The sequence below is a fragment of the Mytilus trossulus genome, chromosome 10, assembly GCF_036588685.1.
Source record: "Mytilus trossulus isolate FHL-02 chromosome 10, PNRI_Mtr1.1.1.hap1, whole genome shotgun sequence".
Lineage (NCBI taxonomy): Eukaryota > Metazoa > Mollusca > Bivalvia > Mytilida > Mytilidae > Mytilus > Mytilus trossulus.
Window position 1 is genome coordinate 40,649,811 of NC_086382.1, and position 18,758 is coordinate 40,668,568.

The window sequence follows — 18,758 nt, forward strand, 5'->3', positions numbered from 1 at the left end:
CGACATCCTGCTAAATCCAACATTTTTTTCTGGTCCCCCAGTGTGTCAGATTAGGCAGTTAACACTGTATGTCCAAGTTCCATTTTTGTTATACCGTCTTTTGGTATGTATAACGCGCACATTTATACCCTAGGTCATGTTTCTTGTAAGAGGGGTGCGTGTTATACATGACTACAAACAATTTCTTAGGTTTTTTTTTCAGGTCCAAACTCCGACAAAGAAATTTACAAGTGAAGTGAAGAGTACGGAATATTTTTGCTAAAACCTCCATTGTGTTTATGTTTTACATGTTATAATTGTAATATGTATCGTATTGTTCTTGATTTGTCATGTTTTATTCAAATAAAATACATTTTATATCTTTGTTGTTACGTTTATTGTGTAAATTTGTCCATCTGTTTTGCAATCCGTAAAATTTGCCAAGTCTTAATAAAGACACAATAAAGCTTTTGCTGTCGATTAAATTAGCCTCTGTGTTCCTTGTTGTCATAACTTACTGTTTTTGTATGTGTTCATCATAGAGAGTTGAAGAAAAGTGTATGAAAATTGAATAAACCACGCTCGTTTTGAAAAGATAAACCGCCATTTTTTCTAATGTATTGATAAGGTGATCACAAGTCATGTGGGTCAGTCATGTGACTTAATATTGTAAAGTGACGATTTACTCTATGAAAAATACGTTTTTACTTTGTGTGTAACTTTTCAACTTTTAAACAACTGTTTAAAACCATTCAAGAAATGAGCCGCGTCGGATAGAAATCGACCTTATGCAATTCGACGTCAAACCGAGTAACGTTACGATAAAGTTTCACAAGTTTTCATACAGGTAGTTTCTGACGTTATAAAAAAAACCATGTCGCTATCTTACAAAACTACGTTTTTTCAAAAAATTATTGTGGAGACATTTTTGGTCGGATTTTAATGTACTAGGTACCAATAGAAGCAGAATTGTCACAGTTATATTTGTTTATTTGGATAGATTTTTGTTGTAAAACGTTTTCAATTTTTGGTAGTATAACCAGTATTGTTTTTGTTCAGTAATTTCTTATGTATTTTAACGAAATTAAATTGTAAAAACTGTTATACTAAGTACATGTTCATAACATGAGAAAAGTAATGGATGACAAAACTATGACAAATTAAACTAGTATACTTTAGACGATTCTACGTCTTTTAACTCCGTATTTGTGAAAATCCAACATAATATGCCTTCACAATTTTTTTTTAGTGGGGTTTTATATGAAATTTAAAAAAAAAAACATACGGGAAAACCATACAATGTTAATCTGAATAAATCGGGCCTTTAGCTAACGTATTCCATACATATAGGACAAAATTAGTATATTATTTCTGATAAGTTTAGTAAAAATTGCTTATAATCTTTCACGGAAACAGCTTTATCCGGTCCGACATGAACATTTCCAAATTATCTGGGAACCGTCACCTGCGTGTTGCGTGTCGTCTGCTTTAATAAAAAACAAATGTTCCTGAATCCTGTCCTTTTCTAAATAACATATTTCTCAACCTTAGTATCAGTTTTGGCTAACAGGAATACATTGTTTTGCTAAGGTATGTATTTCCTAATACGTTCTATATATTGAACTATTTTAACGTTCACGATCTATTTTTACTTTTTATACAAAGTGAAAGTACTACATGTATCTATTTTAGTAAAATTTATTTTCATTTCGTTCAGTGGCATATACCACCTGTCTTATAAAGAAAATAATTGTATACAATTCTTAAGCTGAACTAAACTAAAGTAATATTCTGAAAAAAACTATTTCTAGTAGTTTAAAACGAAATGTGTGCTGTATTGCAAAACTTTGCTACACACAGTCATGACCGTGACACACGCAAAAACACAATTAAAAAGTCAAAATTAATTCATATCATTGTACCGTTGCATTAAGAAACATTAACACAAATATACAATATTAAACAAAGACCAAGACGTGCTCTAGGTGGATTTTGTACTATTTGCTTGCAATTTATCTGTTCTTATCTATTCAAAAATTTAGAAATTGTTTGCGTGTCATTTAGTTCAATGACATTTCTATTTAGAAATTGAAAGAAAGAGGGAAACATTTGCATAATACATGTGTACATGTATTTCGAAAACTAATAACTTTCAAAATAAAACCTTTTAACCCTTCGTTTTCATATCCTGACAACTTTAAAATAAGTATTCGGGCAATACAATTCCTGATCTATGCATCCGTGGGTCTTAACATTTTGTGTCGGTCCGTCCGTCTGCGTGATTAAGGTGACAATTTGGGAAGATGTAAACTGTGATGTCGGATTTATAAATAATAAACCAAATTTCATCTAAAAAACCCGTTTATTTTGAAATTTGAACTACTATAATTTACATAGATCTATAGTATTTGAGATTTTAATCTACCTGTCACAAATCACTGGTGAACTATAATGGCGCAAAGTGCGACATCCAGTCGTATAGAAAAATTCTCTTGGTTTAATGTGTCTTTAATATCATTCCTTTTTAATGTTGTAGTAAATTTCTGAAATGGACTGGTTTAATAACATAGGATGCGAAGAACTAGAAAATGAAGCAGTTGCCTATTTTGAACAATATATAGGGTCAATACCAGAGGTTTTGGCATCAAGCAATAATGAACTGAATGTGTCTGATAACAGCGATTCCGATATTGAAAATGACGAATCTGATATTGAAAATACATGTGACACAATTCAAGCTAGGGCCCGGGAATTTTATTCCACTTCCGTCATTCAAGATCAATCGGAAAATACATGTTCTCTTAATCAAAATGATGAATTAGAGGATCCTTCCCGACTTCGAATAAATGCTTTATTTGCTAACGACTGTAATTGTACAAAAAAATGTTTTACAAAGCTGTCCACATTCAGGGAACAGGCCTATGATGTATCGTTATCTGTTTGTGAATTTACAAAAGCAGAGCGTGACATATATTTGCTTTCAAAATTAGAAAACTTAGGAATAACAGACTCGGTTTTCAGAGGAGGAAAGAGAGAACGAAAACGATACCGATATTCTTTTCAAGGAGTTGAGATATGCGAGTTCACATGGAGAAATATTTATAACATTGGGAGGAGCGAATTTAAAAGTTTAAAACAGCACTTAAATGCAAATGGCGTAACCCCTCGATCACATGGTCTTAGTGGAAGAAAATCGAATCACCGACATTCATTTGAAGTGATTGAAAATACGATAAAATTTATCAAGCGGTATGCTGATGAATTTGGTCTCCCTCTCCCGGCTGCGCCTCGGGCAACCGACAATACCCCTCCTATTCTACTACCTTGTAGCGAGAGCATGAAATATGTACACTCCAAATATGTTAGTTCATGCGTTAACTCAGAACAACAATATGTTCAACTAACTGTATTTAAAGAAGTTTGGAATGCATGTGTCCCTCATATTCAATTTATGAAACCAAAGACGGACCTGTGTAAAACATGTTTTCAGTTGAGGGAGGATATTTCCGGATCTATTTCAGAAGACGCGAAATTAGTGACAACTCAAAAATTAATTGACCATATACAGTCTGCGCGGACGGAGCGTGAATATTATAAACTATGTACACAAAGATCACGTGATGAATTAAAGTTAGCTGAGTCTCCAATAGGAAAGTATAACACTCCATGTTCAAAAAATTTTGAAAATGTTCATTACACTTTTGACTTTTCACAATATGTAAATTTGCCACATTCGTCTCAACAAGTTGGAGCTCTTTACTTTTTAACACCTCGAAAGGTTCAAATATTTGGAGTTTGCGATGAAAACTTTCCAATGCAAACTAATTATTTGATTGATGAGCAACAAACAATCGGAGAAAATGGAAGTCGGACACATGGACCCAATGCTGTTTTAAGTATGCTCCACCATTATCTGCATGGTAATACTTACGGTGAAAAAGCGTGTCATTTTCATGCTGATAATTCCGTGGGACAAAACAAAAATAAAACTACTTTACATTATCTGTTGTGGAGGTGCGCAAAGGGTTTACACAAAACTATTAATTTGCATTTTATGATTGCTGGGCACACTAAATGTTTATGTGACGCATGTTTTGGTATTTTGAAAAAAAAAATTAGAAAGTCGGACGTAAACACTGTTTCGCAACTGGTTAAAATTGTTGACAATTCTGCCAAATGCAATAGGTCAGAAGTTTTCAATGAAAATGACGATGACGAAAACAGCTTAAAGCGGTACAGATGGGATAATTTCTTCACTAAATATTTTAAACCACTCAGAGGTATAGGAAAATTCCATCACTTTAGATTTACCAGTGACGAAGTAGGAGTCGTATTTGCGAGAGAAACTCTTGATGAACCGGAGAAAAGATTGGTCCTCCTAAAGGAAAGCGCAAACCTACCGGAGTTGCTCACGACACTTCCAGAAGTTATTCAGCCAGCAGGGCTGACAGAGGAGAGAAGGCGTTATCTGTACAATGAAGTCCGTCCTTTTGTTCAGTTTAATTTCCGTGACGAATTTTGTCCTCGTGCTTCAGAGAAGTAACATTTTACATATACTGGTTAAAGTTGGATTGAAAACTTGAGAATCATGTATTGCTTCATTGTAACAATCTTATAAATTAAATTAAATATTGTATACCAATGTATGATTTCATGTCTCTCTTTATTGCGAGAAAAGGACCAATACAGAATAAAATCAATGCACGATAACGTTAATTTCACGACGTGAGATCTGATGTTTTAAAATATAATTATCCGTCAAAACTTTGAAATGGCGAAACTTTTTAAAAAAGAAAGTTAGAGTAAAACGGTTTTTTGTATTCAAATTGTATGACTATCAGCAAAATTGATATGAACAAAACTCAATTTGAGATTTTTTTTGCATAAGGTCGATTTCTATCCGACGCGGCTCAAATTATGATTGAAAACATGATAATCCCATAATTGTAACCTGAACGAATTTAATTAGGAACAAGGTCAACCTGTCACTGATTTGTTTTGACATCGATTAGACCCGTTGATTGAGGTGTGATAATCTGGATTAACAGCTGGAATCATCAAACAAAAAAATAAAAACAATGAGATTTTAACAATTTATTACAGCACTAATGACATTAATTATAATTATTAGACTGATTCGTAATTATTTTATTGTTTGAATCAGAACAATAATTTGGACATATAAACTTGTCCTTGATACTCAAACCATTTATTAAATTTGGATTAAAATATTTATCTCAATCTAATAGAATTCTTATTCATTTGTAAGAATACTTTCAATTTCATATTAATTACGTATTCCGTACAGAATTTTCCAACATTGGTGTCCATTTAAAAAACTTCCTGTTTACCGATAAACTTCCTGTTTGCCGATTTTGGAGCTGTAACTTTTCCGAAAATGTCTAGGAGTATTATATGACCAATAAACTTTTTTTCTCTCGTTTCTTGGACCACAAAGGGGGTGCGCACTATACACAAATGCGCACTACACATACCAAAAGACGGTATATGAAAGTTATGATAAACTTTTTGTTTTTGATAAATTTGAAATTAATTTTTCGGCTTGGTTTTAAGGTCTCTGAATATAAATCACTAAAATCATAACTGACATAACTTCAAAATCTGTTTGAGAACTGTTTGTTTATTTGTATGAAAAGTTTAATGCAAGTAAATGCAAAGAATTAAATATTTCAAATATACTGACCTGCCATAATGGCATACATCGTCTAATATCCAGCTCTTCTTTTCCTGATGTACATACATGTTCTATAAATAACTTGACAACAACCACTCTTGTCCATTGTAATCTTGAAACAAATTAAAAGTAAATATATTATTATTATTCTCTCCTGTTTTCACACAAATTCTGATTTAAATCCATATAATAACATAATAAATAGAGCCACGGATGTAAAAGCTTGTAAATATGCATGAGCCAACTTCCACATAGTCAGATGCAGGATTCACATAGTTAAACCTTTTTGAAGTTATAAGCTTTGTGTACAAGTTTCACAACATTTGGCTGAGGCTAACAAAGTTAGAGAATAGAAATAACAGATTTAGCAATTTTCGTCAATGAAGGGGCATAACTCAATAACAGTGAAAGTGACACCACCCAATTTGGAATGCAGCTGTTTGTTACAGCATTGTTAGTTTAATTTTGAATCTGATTGTCCCTTGGGTATCTTCTGCCTCTCTTTTACTAATAATGTTCATGTTTAGATATTTCTAAATTACCATATCATCAAAACATGGCAATCATACATACCTTGCTTGTTCAATTCCTCTCTGACACTTTTTACCATAGTGAAATTCTCTTCTATCTGTGTCTTGATTAAAATGTCCAAAGATCCTTTCTATGATTGGTCTATAATCACAGACTTGTCGTAACCATTTTGTTCTGGTTTCTGGTTTGTTTAATGATTCCTTGCTTGGCTCAAGGTGATCAATCAACATATGGAGTGCCAGAATATCCAGTGTCTGTAAAATTAATGTTACATCAAAATTAATATGTATTTAGATAAGGCCTCAAAATATCACTGAGACCCCAATCAATTTAATTCTTTGAAATATACCTTTTTAAATCAGAAAATGCAAAAGTAGGTCAATAGGATAAGGGACATAACTCTTAAAATCAATGGTATTTTGCGTCAACTAATCAATATTTGTTATAACTTCCTAGGCTAATATGTTATCTTACATAAGGAAGTTTGCTTGTCATGTTTTGGGATTTTTGTCAGACTTCTGAATCCTCTTGTTTTACCCATTTGAATGCCTTAAAAAAAATTGCCCATTGACCCCAATTTTCTATGTATAAATCTTTTACATGTATAATGATAAGCAATCTGTAAAAATCTTATAAAATTTAAAATTATTTTTTTATAGATTTTGAGAACTTAAACTTAATAAAGCTATAAAATTAAGCCAAGAGAGAATATGTCTTGAAAACAAGCACATTGACCTAAAAAAAAATGTTTTGCTCTTTTGATTCCTTTATTAATCCCCTATCAAGTCCATGAATCACATATTTAATCAAACTTTTCATTTGTTTTCCTATAAATTGCTGAAATGTTGTCATAATAAGCCATGTGCAATAAACAATTATTGCATATAATTTCAACAGAATTTAAAAGCCTCAAACTTTTTGTCTTCCACTTTGAATTATGGAAACTTATGAAACACATAAGTCATGTGATTATTTATTCTAGGATAAAAAAACTTACTATTTCCTCATCAGTAACCAGGTGAAAATTTGATTCTTTCTGCTGGAACTCTACTGTTCTCCAACTAACACCAGCCCATACATGGACAATATGCGAAAAGTTCTTGAATCTAACATCATGTAAAATATGGGTCATGTGACATCCCAACAAAGACGGCAATAATCGTCCAAATTCTCCTTCAATTAGAATTTTACATCCAATTCTCACTGTCTCACAGACAAGCTGAAACATAAAGTAATAAATTGCCATAAAACTACCAGTAACAAAAGACAGATGTATAAAGCTTACTGCATAGCATAAAATAGTAGTTCAGTTTGTTTTGCCAAATTGCTGATTCATCAAATTAGAACATCAAGCAGATGAAAGCAAGAAGTTGTATATGTTGCCTTGCAAAGCATACCTTGACTCATTATATTATTTATCTTTTTTAAACTATTTACACACAGGAAGAAAGTGTCTAATTAGTTTGTATCAATCAATGGAAACAATATACATGTATTTTTTTAAAATCACTTTATTACAATCTTAAGGAATATACATGTGCTATAGATGGCTAGTAATAAAAGTAAATCATCTATACACTGCAGTCCAAGCTATGATTGAAAGCCATCAAATCAAGTACTAAAATATTTGTGTTAGATTGTAAGTTTCTGGATTTTTAAAGTCACAAAAGTAGTTTCTGTATTTTTGAAGGTACAAAAGTTTACAATGTACAATAGCAAATGAAGATGACTTGTACATAGTTGTTATAACCTGACATGGAAATTTTAATGTAAATCATGAAATTAATGAAGTATTTTAAAATATCTTAGATAATTATATAATTACATTGCATTCCTCTTCTGATTGGACAGTATGAACCATGTGAACAAAGTCCAGGATGTAGGATTTTAGAACTTGATGAATATAAGTTCCTTCTATACTGAAAAGAAGCCTTCCAAGAGGTAGTTCCTGGAATATTTCTGTTGCTTTCATTACAACATCAAACCAGCTATCTGTGTAAAAAGAAAATTCTTGCATTAATTAATGACAAATTGAAAACAAACATACTAAACAAAATAGATCACTCAAGTTTTTTAAACATAATCAGTAACATATTCACACAATTTCTAATGCTTAATTGTAATTTGTCATGGATGCAAATCAGGGCTGCATTTTCATGCTGATTTGTAGACATTTTCCTTAGATCTATTGTTGTTTTTTTTCTCTTTGATCTTTACTATTCAATAAAAGTTGGTAGAACTGGCAAATTTGCATGTTTTGCAGAAAAGTTGTTATGTAATACTTTAAATTTGAAGTTGCAAACTTTTGACTAAAGCAATCAAGCCATTTAAACGTTAATTTATTATCTTAAAATCAAATTTCACAGATTTTTCTCAATACAAAATAATATACTTCGATATTTTAATATAATGTATATAAATTACCTCCAACTTCTTTTGTATTCATAGTATTTCTCAAAACTTCATCAATTTGCTGAAATATCAACCATGAAAATGGCATGACAGCAGAGAAAACTTTCCCTTCCAGTGATGTTGTCTTTACTATAACTTCCTGTAATTCTTGCTGACGAGAAGGGGAGACTATCCCGGTGTATCTAAGTTGAGTTAATTCTGGATCATTGAAGATTTGCAACCACAAGTCAGTTTTCCATTGTTCATTAAATGTCAGTATGTCCAGATTTCTATTTGTGTCTATAAAAGCTATGATCCCAGCTAGTAGTGGTATTACTTTAGACTCCAAACACTGAACTGCAAATCGCCTGGAGGGCAAAAAAGACTTGTTAGTTTTACAATTTTTGAAATAATATTCAAGGTCAATTTAATTTAGTAAATATGATCAAATCTCCAATTTCATCACATCATTATTTCCATATTTACAAAATGCATCAGTTTGTTTTAAAAAAGGTCGAATTATTTGAAACACTAAGTTTTTTTCTACTCAAGATATAGATTGCCTGATTTTAGCCATATTTAGGTAGCCTAACATTTTGCAACTTTCAGTTCTCAAACACAGGAGTCTGACATACAAAGTTTAAAGGTTTTTCTTGCATAATAAATGTTTTTTGACAATTTATATATGTCATACATGCCTTAGTTTATAAAAGTGCATTTGTAACAGAAAATCCATTTTTTACACATATTCAAATTTTTGTACATTTTTGAAATGATAGAGATTGATTGAATGAATTTCTGAAATAAGCTTTGCATAGCTTTTTATACACATTTTTCCATTTCATGCATATGTCATTTCTTGACATCATTATTTATTGGATGAGAGTGGCAACTATGACCACATCAGAATTGATCATTCGCATAAAAAGTTTGTTCGACACTTTAATTTTTTTCAAAACCCTTATATATTATTATGTACCTAAAAGTACCAGCCCTGTTGATATTCTCTGGTTTTGACGCCTCTGCTGATAGCCAGTTGGTCATCATTGTAGTAGGACCCTGTTCTTTCTCTTTCAGTATGCTGGTCAGATGCTTTGCAATCCCTGATAGAATTGTCATATCACCTAGGTATAAGAAATACAGAATGTGGTAATTTGTACAGTAACCTATAGTTGTTATTCATTAACTTCTATGTCATTTGGTTTCTGTGGAGTGTTGTCTCTTTGGCAATGATACCACATCTTATTTTCATATCTAAATTCTTTTTCTTTTTTTTCTTTTCTTTTTTCTTTTTTTTGGGGGGAAGGAGTGTGAGAGGGGGTAGTAATTTAAAAATAAAATGGTGTTTATGGTAGATCTTGGATATTCTTTGATCTATGTTATTAAAAATGTTTTGTCTTATCACCCCACAATTCTAAAATAACATCTGTCAATTGATGCATTAGTGTAATCATACATTTTTTTCTTCTCAAATTGTCATATTACCCATGTACAAATAAATCAAATCTAAGCTATTTTTCATCATAAACTCAACTACACAACTGACGCTACACTATATCCTAACCTAACCTAGTAAAACCATAGCTAAGTGACTTATTGTACATAATATAATTTGTATACACACCTGAGTCATTCTGTAAACTGTTCAAAATAATCTTAAGTCTTTCTATAGCCCTGGAACTATCTGTAGGTGGATCTTTAACATTACCAAGGGCAGGCTGTACACATTTCATTATCAGATAATCAACATGAAACTGTCTTTTTGGAGTAAAAATTATATCCGGTGTTTTTTCTTGTAATTCTATGTCCATTAGGTCAACTTCCTCTTCATTTGTTTCCATTCTTTCCATCTGGTCACCTTCCATAACATCCATTTTGACCTCTGAAGGTCGTTCTTTAGTGGTGGCTAACAATGCACTTACAGATTTACCATGCATTTCTGAAACTGACGGAATTTCTTCTGGTGCAGGGTGAAGGTCATCTATGTGGACAGAGTGCCATAATCCACACTATAAAATACATAAAAATTATTAAAATAAAGTATTGATAAGGTGATCACTAGATAATGTTTGGCACACTTACCTGAGATTCACTTGTTGTCGAGTATCGAGTTGCGAGTTACGAAAGTCGAGTTGCGAGTTACGAAAGTCGAGTTGCGAGTTACGAAAGTCGAGTTGCGAGTTACGAAAGTCGAGTTGCGAGTTACGAAAGTCGAGTTGCGAGTTACGAAAGTCGAGTTGCGAGTTACGAAAGTCGAGTTGCGAGTTACGAAAGTCGAGTTGCGAGTTACAAAAGTCGAGTTGCGAGTTACAAAAGTCGAGTTGCGAGTTACAAAAGTCGAGTTGCGAGTTACAAAAGTCGAGTTGCGAGTTACAAAAGTCGAGTTGCGAGTTAAGAAAGTCGAGTTGCGAGTTATGAAAGTCGAGTTGCGAGTTATGAAAGTCGAGTTGCGAGTTACGAAATTCGAGTTGCGAGTTACGACAGTCGAGTTGCGAGTTACAAAAGTCGAGTTGCGAGTTACAAAAGTCGAGTTGCGAGTTACAAAAGTCGAGTTGCGAGTTACAAAAGTCGAGTTGCGAGTTACGGAAGTCGAGTTGCGAGTTACGGAAGTCGAGTTGCGAGTTACGGAAGTCGAGTTGCGAGTTACAAAAGTCGAGTTGCGAGTTAAAAAGTCGAGTTGCGAGTTACAAAAGTCGAATTGCGTCAAAATGTGGAAACTTAAATATTTTATTTTTTTGGTGTAACTGTATAACATTTTGGAATGATGATTGCTCATAGAATTGTACATAGTGTTGTTGATTATTTTTGTGGTTTGGACTTTATCTGAGTCTCTTGTAAAAATAAAATGGACTAGATAATAACTACGTATAGTATTTTCTGAAGAAGTAGATAGCCTTTTAAAATACAGCAGCTAGATGGCTTGCAGTTTAATTATTTTTAAATTTCATACATAGCACCGTCGTATTAAACGTAAAGGGAGATAGCAACTAAACTATAGTACATATATGTAAAACACACCTTCTGCAGATTTCGTTAAATTGGGCTTTTTGGGGCAGCTGCAGAGCCGGGCAATACCGATTCGTTAGGGACCGCAAAATTTATTGTTTGTAAGTGACACTCAAAATTGAGGATGTTAAAATTATATGTGTCTTATACATTGGCTAGAGATGAGGGGGAAATGATGGGCGTGAATAAAACCAGTTTAAACCCGCCGCATTTTTGTGTCTGACCTATGTCAGGAACCTTTAGCCTTTGTTGCTCTTGTATATGTTTTAATTTTGGTTCATCTTTATATTTAGCAGCATATAATGGCGTCTATATTCTTGATCTATCTAATATTGTGTTTCGGGGCCTGCGCAGGGCTCCCTCTAGGTGTGTGATTTTTCGCTGTGTTGTAGACCCAATGACCTTTGGTTAAATTGTATATTTTGATTTGGTTGCTGACTCTTTGACTCATTCCCTGCTTTTATTCTTTATTTTATAAATGTAGCTGTCAAAGATACTATTGTAAAAACTACATTTGCGCCATTTTACAGGTAAGATTTAATTGGAAAGTATAAAATGATTATTGCTACATGGTGATTTCATAAGTATTTTTTTAAAGTATTGGGTAACTTATTAAACTGAGTCACTTAGGTTTAAACTTGAGTTATATAGTGTTCACATGTTTGATATTGTCAATTATAAGTTATTTTTAACTTAATTAAAACCGGCAAAATAGCAAAACTCTATATAAATCGCTATTCTGCTGGAGCTGGTAAACTAGCCCCGAAGGGAGTCGACAAAACAGCCACTGCCATATTTTATACGTTGAAACGAAATATTATTCTAAATAAGTCACATACATTTAATTCAAGACAGGACCTGAAGTATAAAACCATTACAATTATCATTGTTAAGTAACATATATTCATTTACATTTCGTTTAACATCTAGACTTGTAATAATATACAAATGTAGTTCCCTAAATATTTATGTAGACACATTCTCAAATATACATAACAAAACAAATTTTGTCTCATTTGAGAGATATGCAAAAATTAGCAAAAATAATGAACAATATCTCCCTGAAACACATCTCCCTACAGATCATCTTTGTACATGCCGGACAACTTGTAATGAAATGTTGTTCATCTTCAACTACATTTCTTACAAATCCTTTAAAATGGTCTCTTGCTATATACATGTACAAAGTTTTATATCTTGTCTCTTTCTATTTTGAGATCGTGGGCACTGATTCTGATTTTACATATGACGACACTTCATCAAAAAATTGTTTAAAGATTCATGTAGATACATTTCTTCAGAAAAACAAGTTTTTAATTTGAAATAAAAATCTAATTTACTTCTCTTTGTATCTATTCTTTATGTGTTCCAAAATTTTACCAAACTATAACAAAGTTTTTGCTTAACTGACTTGATAACAAAGTCAAGCTTTACTTCCAAATTATGAATATTTCAGCTTTTTGAAAAAAATAATGTATGTGTATGGATGAATTAAAGCATTCAATTTTATTAGTGAACATGTTTTTGTTACACATTAAGGTATACATAGTAAACCATCTATCATATTGTTTTTTTTTTTAATTCTAAACCGATATTTCATAATTGATAATACAACTGAAAAATATAAAGGGAATATATCAAGCTCTCCTAGCACAGCTATAAAGTTACTATTTGTTTAACCTAAAATATATATATTTCATATATTTTAAATTGGATTCATCTAAAAAATCGTTCATATGTAAAGGTGCTGTAATAAATATTCACTTTCTTTCTGGCATCCCAAGTCAAAGTGAACTGCAGTTATTTAGCAGTTTATTAGCATTCACAGTTCCCACTTGACAGCAGTTATTTGGCAGTTTATTAGCATTCACAGTTACCAAATATAAGGCAATGATTAATTTGCATAAAGGCATTCCAATAGCATTTCGTAGCTGTTTCTTAGCAGTTTATTTAGCCTTCACAGTTCTTTGGCAGTTATTTTTAACGAAAAATTTAAATGAGATCTGAATATTCATGAGAACTGCTATAATAACAGCTATTAAATAATGAATATTCATGAGAACTGCTATAATAACAGCTGTCAATAATGAATATTCATTGCAACTGCTAAGTTATACATCCTAATATGGTTTTATAAACTGCTATGGAATGCTATCAGATCTGCCAAAAGTTGCAATACAAAAAGGTGACACATGAATACCGGTAATCAATATACAGTATAAAGATACTAAAGCAAAAATTATTAAAATTCTAATATTTTACTGTTAGTCTTTGTGTAATTTCAAAAAGTTGTACTTAAACTTATATTTGTAATTAGAGCAGTAACTATCCAATCTAATAACAGACTTAATTTTAAGGGAAAGTAAACAAAAATGTGAGAAGCACTTACTTTAGCTGGTCTTAGACCCCTTATTAATTGTTAGTGGCTGTATTGATATAGGAACAATTAGAAAAGCACTTTGATTATAAAGACTTTTAAAAAAGCAACTTATTGAAGAGATATTACTGCTAAGAGGCTAATTACTACCTTGACTAAGTGATTTTCAAATTAGAAGTTATTTCATTTATCATTATTTTATTACCAAACATGCCAAATGTACTGTTTTTATTCAATTAAATGTGGACCAAAAGACAACAGTTATTTCCTCTTTCTCTTTTGGAATTTTAAACAAATAAATTCTTGATAGATGTAATATATATTAAATTCCTTTTTTTCTGATACAAACTTAAGTAAAATTATATATTATAAATTAATTTCATTAAATGGATTGTTTGGACAATTTTAACCAATCAGCTATTCACAGTCTACTGGTTTACCTCCCCCTTTTTTCAACTCTTGAATATGATAAGATTGTTTTTTTAACAAAATAAAAGTTGAAAATAATATTCATATCTATTTTTTTCAAATAACATCTTGAGCTGTAAGTATATATATATGCAACATTCTATTACAATCCTGTCAACATCAGATATTCTATTTAAATAAACAACAATCCCCCTTTTTTGTGCTTTCTGTATGATTTCTGTTTCCCCCTACAAAGTTATGTCAGAAGTGAGAATATACACAAGCATTAACTATAACTTTCAACTTACTGTACTGCAGGTGTGTAAAAGTATTCAATTCATCCAAAATTAAGCTTATATTGACAAAAATACACTTTTACATACTAGCAAGTATTTCCACACAACATGGAGCCAAAATGCACATTTGAAAATGATCAAATTATCTTCAAATAAATGTTTAACTTCAAGCTGAAAACATAGCCAGATCCAAGCATTTTTATAACAAAGATTAATAGGTCAACTGCTATCGAACTGCTGTCATAACTGTTGTCCCGACTGCTAAGAGGAATGCTGAGATGAATGCTAAGACGAATGCTAAGCCGAATGCTAAGACGAATGCTAAGAAATGGTGAAATGTGGCAGTTTTTCAAACAACTATTAGATTGAATGCTTAGAACAGCTAAAGGACTGCTAAAAATATGAAAAACTGGTAAATAACAGCTAAAAAACAGCTAATAATAGCAGTTCAGTTTGACTTGGGATGCTGCAGAGATAGTTTTGAACATTCCTGTAATTTCACTGCCATTCATTAAAATAGGTTTTATTGTATGGTCATATTTAATGAATGGCTATTATCTATTTTGAATTTTTTGGACCATAAAACTAATTTCGCGGATTATTCAATGTGAAGAGTCAAAAATTAGTTTTATGGTTCAATAAAATCAAAATAAATTATTGCCATTCATTATAAATAAATTTCTATCCAAAATAAAGCTCAAAAAACTTTTTATATTATTTATATTAACAATAACAACGCACACACATGTTGGCGTATGAATACACAACGTCAGAGTGGGCGTGTCACCATCAAAATTGACAACATTGAAAATAAAACTAATAATTTTAACCAATCAGAAGACAGTAAAAACACCAAATATATTTATATATATATGTTATAGAGTAAAATTACTTGGATTGTTAGATGATGAAGTTCGCAATTTGAATATTGCTTATAGTGATTTTTTGTATAACTCTCCCTTTCCATGCTTAAAAAGTCAATATACATTTTAAACCTAGATACTTATAATTGTAAACACATTCTATTATATCTTTTTCGCAATACAAATATTCTTTTAAACGTTTTCCAGGTTTCAAACTTTGTTAAACATATTAACTTTGGTTTTAGATAGATTGACCTCCAAACACCATTTTATAGTACAGGATAAACTATCAAGTCGTTTTTGAAAGACTTGCCTTGGAACTAGACAAAAAATAACAAGATCCTCTGCATATATGAGGCATTCAATTCTGCGGTCATTTATATCAACAGCACCTGGGGTTTCATTAAATGCTTCCGGTAAAATTCATTAATACAAATCTTGAAAAGGCTGGGATTCAAAATATCCCCTTAGTTTACTCCAATTTTGGAATAAAAATTAGAAGTATAAGCACATTGTCTATTTTAGCACATAATTCACTTTTATCGTACATATCTCTCACGATTGCATGGAAATTACTACCTATGTTTGGCTGCAAAAACACACGTTTTTCAAAACGATGGATGGAATAATGAAAACGGAAAAGATCGATCTTCAATCGGTCTTATAAAGTCTACTTCCAGATATCGATGTAGTTTTAAAAAGATCAATCTTATTTGAATCGATCTTTTTTCAAGTGTAAATGCTTAGATCGATCGCTTTTTTCAGGTGAATGTTATATTCAGATATGAAAATAAATCTGCGCATGTTCGGCGTGTTTAAAAATGATGGATGGAATACGAAAAGTAAACATAGATTCGGCTTTTTTTTTATTATCTTCTAAATCAATAAGTTCTATTTGTTTGCTGCAAATCCTCATCTTCAAACGCATTGGCCGTTCGTTATTTAGCGATAGTCTACACGCATATCTTTGTTTAATGACTTGTGATGTAAGATCCAAAATAATGATTAATAATCCATACGAAATTCCAATGAGCAAACTATTTTCTCAATGATTTTGCAATGTGTTATAGTTCGCGCGAGATGCAGAATTTCCTTTACTATTCTATTTTTAGGATTATTTGTTTACAAAGGTAATTTATGGTCAGATCGGTTCTTTTTATGTTGTAGTGTTAACGCATTGGATTAAATAAGATCGATCTCGTCCATTAAGGATACATTTTTTGAAATGCTTCCTGAACTTAACATATATTAGACTCTTATAAATAAGTATCACATATAACTGTTTCAAATCCCACAATCACGGGAATAACTAAGTTCGGGTACATGCATGTTTTGTTTATCAAATGTGAATCAAACCTGAAAATTCGGTGTAAACAATATTTTTGTAACTCGCAACTCGCAACTCGACTTTTGTAACTTGCAACTCGACTTTTGTAACTCGCAACTCGACTTTCCTAACTCGCAACTCGACTTTTGTAACTCGCAACTCGACTTTTGTAACTCGCAACTCGACTTTCGTAACTCGCAACTCGACTTTTGTAACTCGCAACTCGACTTTTGTAACTCGCAACTCGACTTTCGTAACTCGCAACTCGACTTTTGTAACTCGCAACTCGACTTTTGTAACTCGCAACTCGACTTTCGTAACTCGAAACTCGACTTTTGTAACTCGCAACTCGACTTTTGTAACTCGCAACTCGACTTTCGTAACTCGCAACTCGACTTTCCTAACTCGCAACTCGACTTTTGTAACTCGCAACTCGACTTTTTTAACTCGCAACTCGACTTTCTTAACTCGCAACTCGACTTTCTTAACTCGCAACTCGACTTTTATAACTCGCAACTCGACTTTCTTAACTCGCAACTTGCAACTCGACGATAAGAAACCCTCCACTTACCTAGGCCTGTTTCAAACAAGAGTGTACATCCTGAAATGTCAAATTTACTTATTACGATTAGTTTTATGTTGAAAGATCTTGAAAGTCTTTACGATAAATTTAAAATTGAGAATGGAAATAGAAAATGTGTCATAGAGACAGCAACCCAACCATAGAGCAGAAAACAGCCATTAATGGGTCATCAGCAGAGCCAGATAATCCTGAATCCCGAGGCGGGTTCCAGCTGGCTCCTAAACAAAAATATTCAGTGAAAATTCCGAAACATATAAATGATCTTAAATAAAAAAAAGCATACAATACTAACAAAGACAATAGGCTTGTGACTATGGATGGGCAAACATGCGGAATGGTTAAACACTGTTTTGTATAACTCAACCCTTCTCCTATGACTCTAGCCAATGTAGAATAAACAAACACACAGCAATATGCAGTAAAACTCAGCTTTAAAAAGTCTGATGTCAGAAAAGATAACCAAATTGACAATGATACATTTATTAACAAAGGACTTCCTAAGCAATAACTGATATTTCAGCTCCAGACCCCAATATAGCTTCAATGCAACAAATTTAGTTTGCCAACTGCTTATTGTTTCTGAGAAACACCAATCTTACCATGAAAACTTAACAACGACCAATGAACCATGAAAATGTGGTTATGGTCAGATGATCCCTGCCAAACAGACAAGTACACTTTAGAATCATTATATACATTTATATATATATATTTTTGAACTATTGCTTAAAGTATCTAAAAAAACAGACATATACACAAAAACTCAACACTGACTAAAGAACCATGTATTGAAATTGAGGTCAGGGTCTGATAGAACCTAACAGATGGACATGTATGTACACTGTACAAACATTTCATATACTTTAAATATCGAATGCTTGAAGTATCTGAGATCAAGAATGCTTGACATAGAAAGAAACTTTAATTTGTTACATAAAGGTGGCCATTTATAACTTTTTATTGAAATTAACAAGTAACAACCATAGTTCGCTGTGCAGCCTTCAACAAATTTAAAATTATTAAACCAATCAAGACAAGAAATCTACCAGTAACAACATGATACTTATGATTTGTGTTGGAATAGATAAATATAGATTAAACCACCCTTCTCTATTGATAACCATATTTATATCCACTCTAGATAGTTAAAATAATCATATTCAACTATATTGCAAGATGATAAATATTGTTAAAAACAAACTTTACAAAGTAAAACGGTAAAATCTGATTTCATTGATGTTTTATAGGAAAATGACAAGTTCAACATTGCAAATAAATGTACCATGAATTCAATATTATTTA

At 31.9% G+C, this 18,758-nt stretch overlaps 1 protein-coding gene across 1 annotated transcript in view; it reads right to left on the minus strand.

The window, feature by feature from the left end:
- The window catches only part of LOC134687903 (E3 ubiquitin-protein ligase rnf213-alpha-like), a 120,604-nt gene that overhangs the window by 23,434 nt on the left and 78,412 nt on the right, over positions 1-18,758 (minus strand). The window contains exons 61-67 of the mRNA XM_063548361.1: positions 10,221-10,605; positions 9,576-9,720; positions 8,630-8,964; positions 8,031-8,197; positions 7,203-7,424; positions 6,248-6,459; positions 5,684-5,786 (exon numbers count right to left, since the gene is read on the minus strand). Of these exons, the coding sequence (XP_063404431.1) occupies positions 5,684-5,786; positions 6,248-6,459; positions 7,203-7,424; positions 8,031-8,197; positions 8,630-8,964; positions 9,576-9,720; positions 10,221-10,605 (1,569 nt within the window). The remainder of the gene's footprint in view (positions 1-5,683; positions 5,787-6,247; positions 6,460-7,202; positions 7,425-8,030; positions 8,198-8,629; positions 8,965-9,575; positions 9,721-10,220; positions 10,606-18,758) is intronic.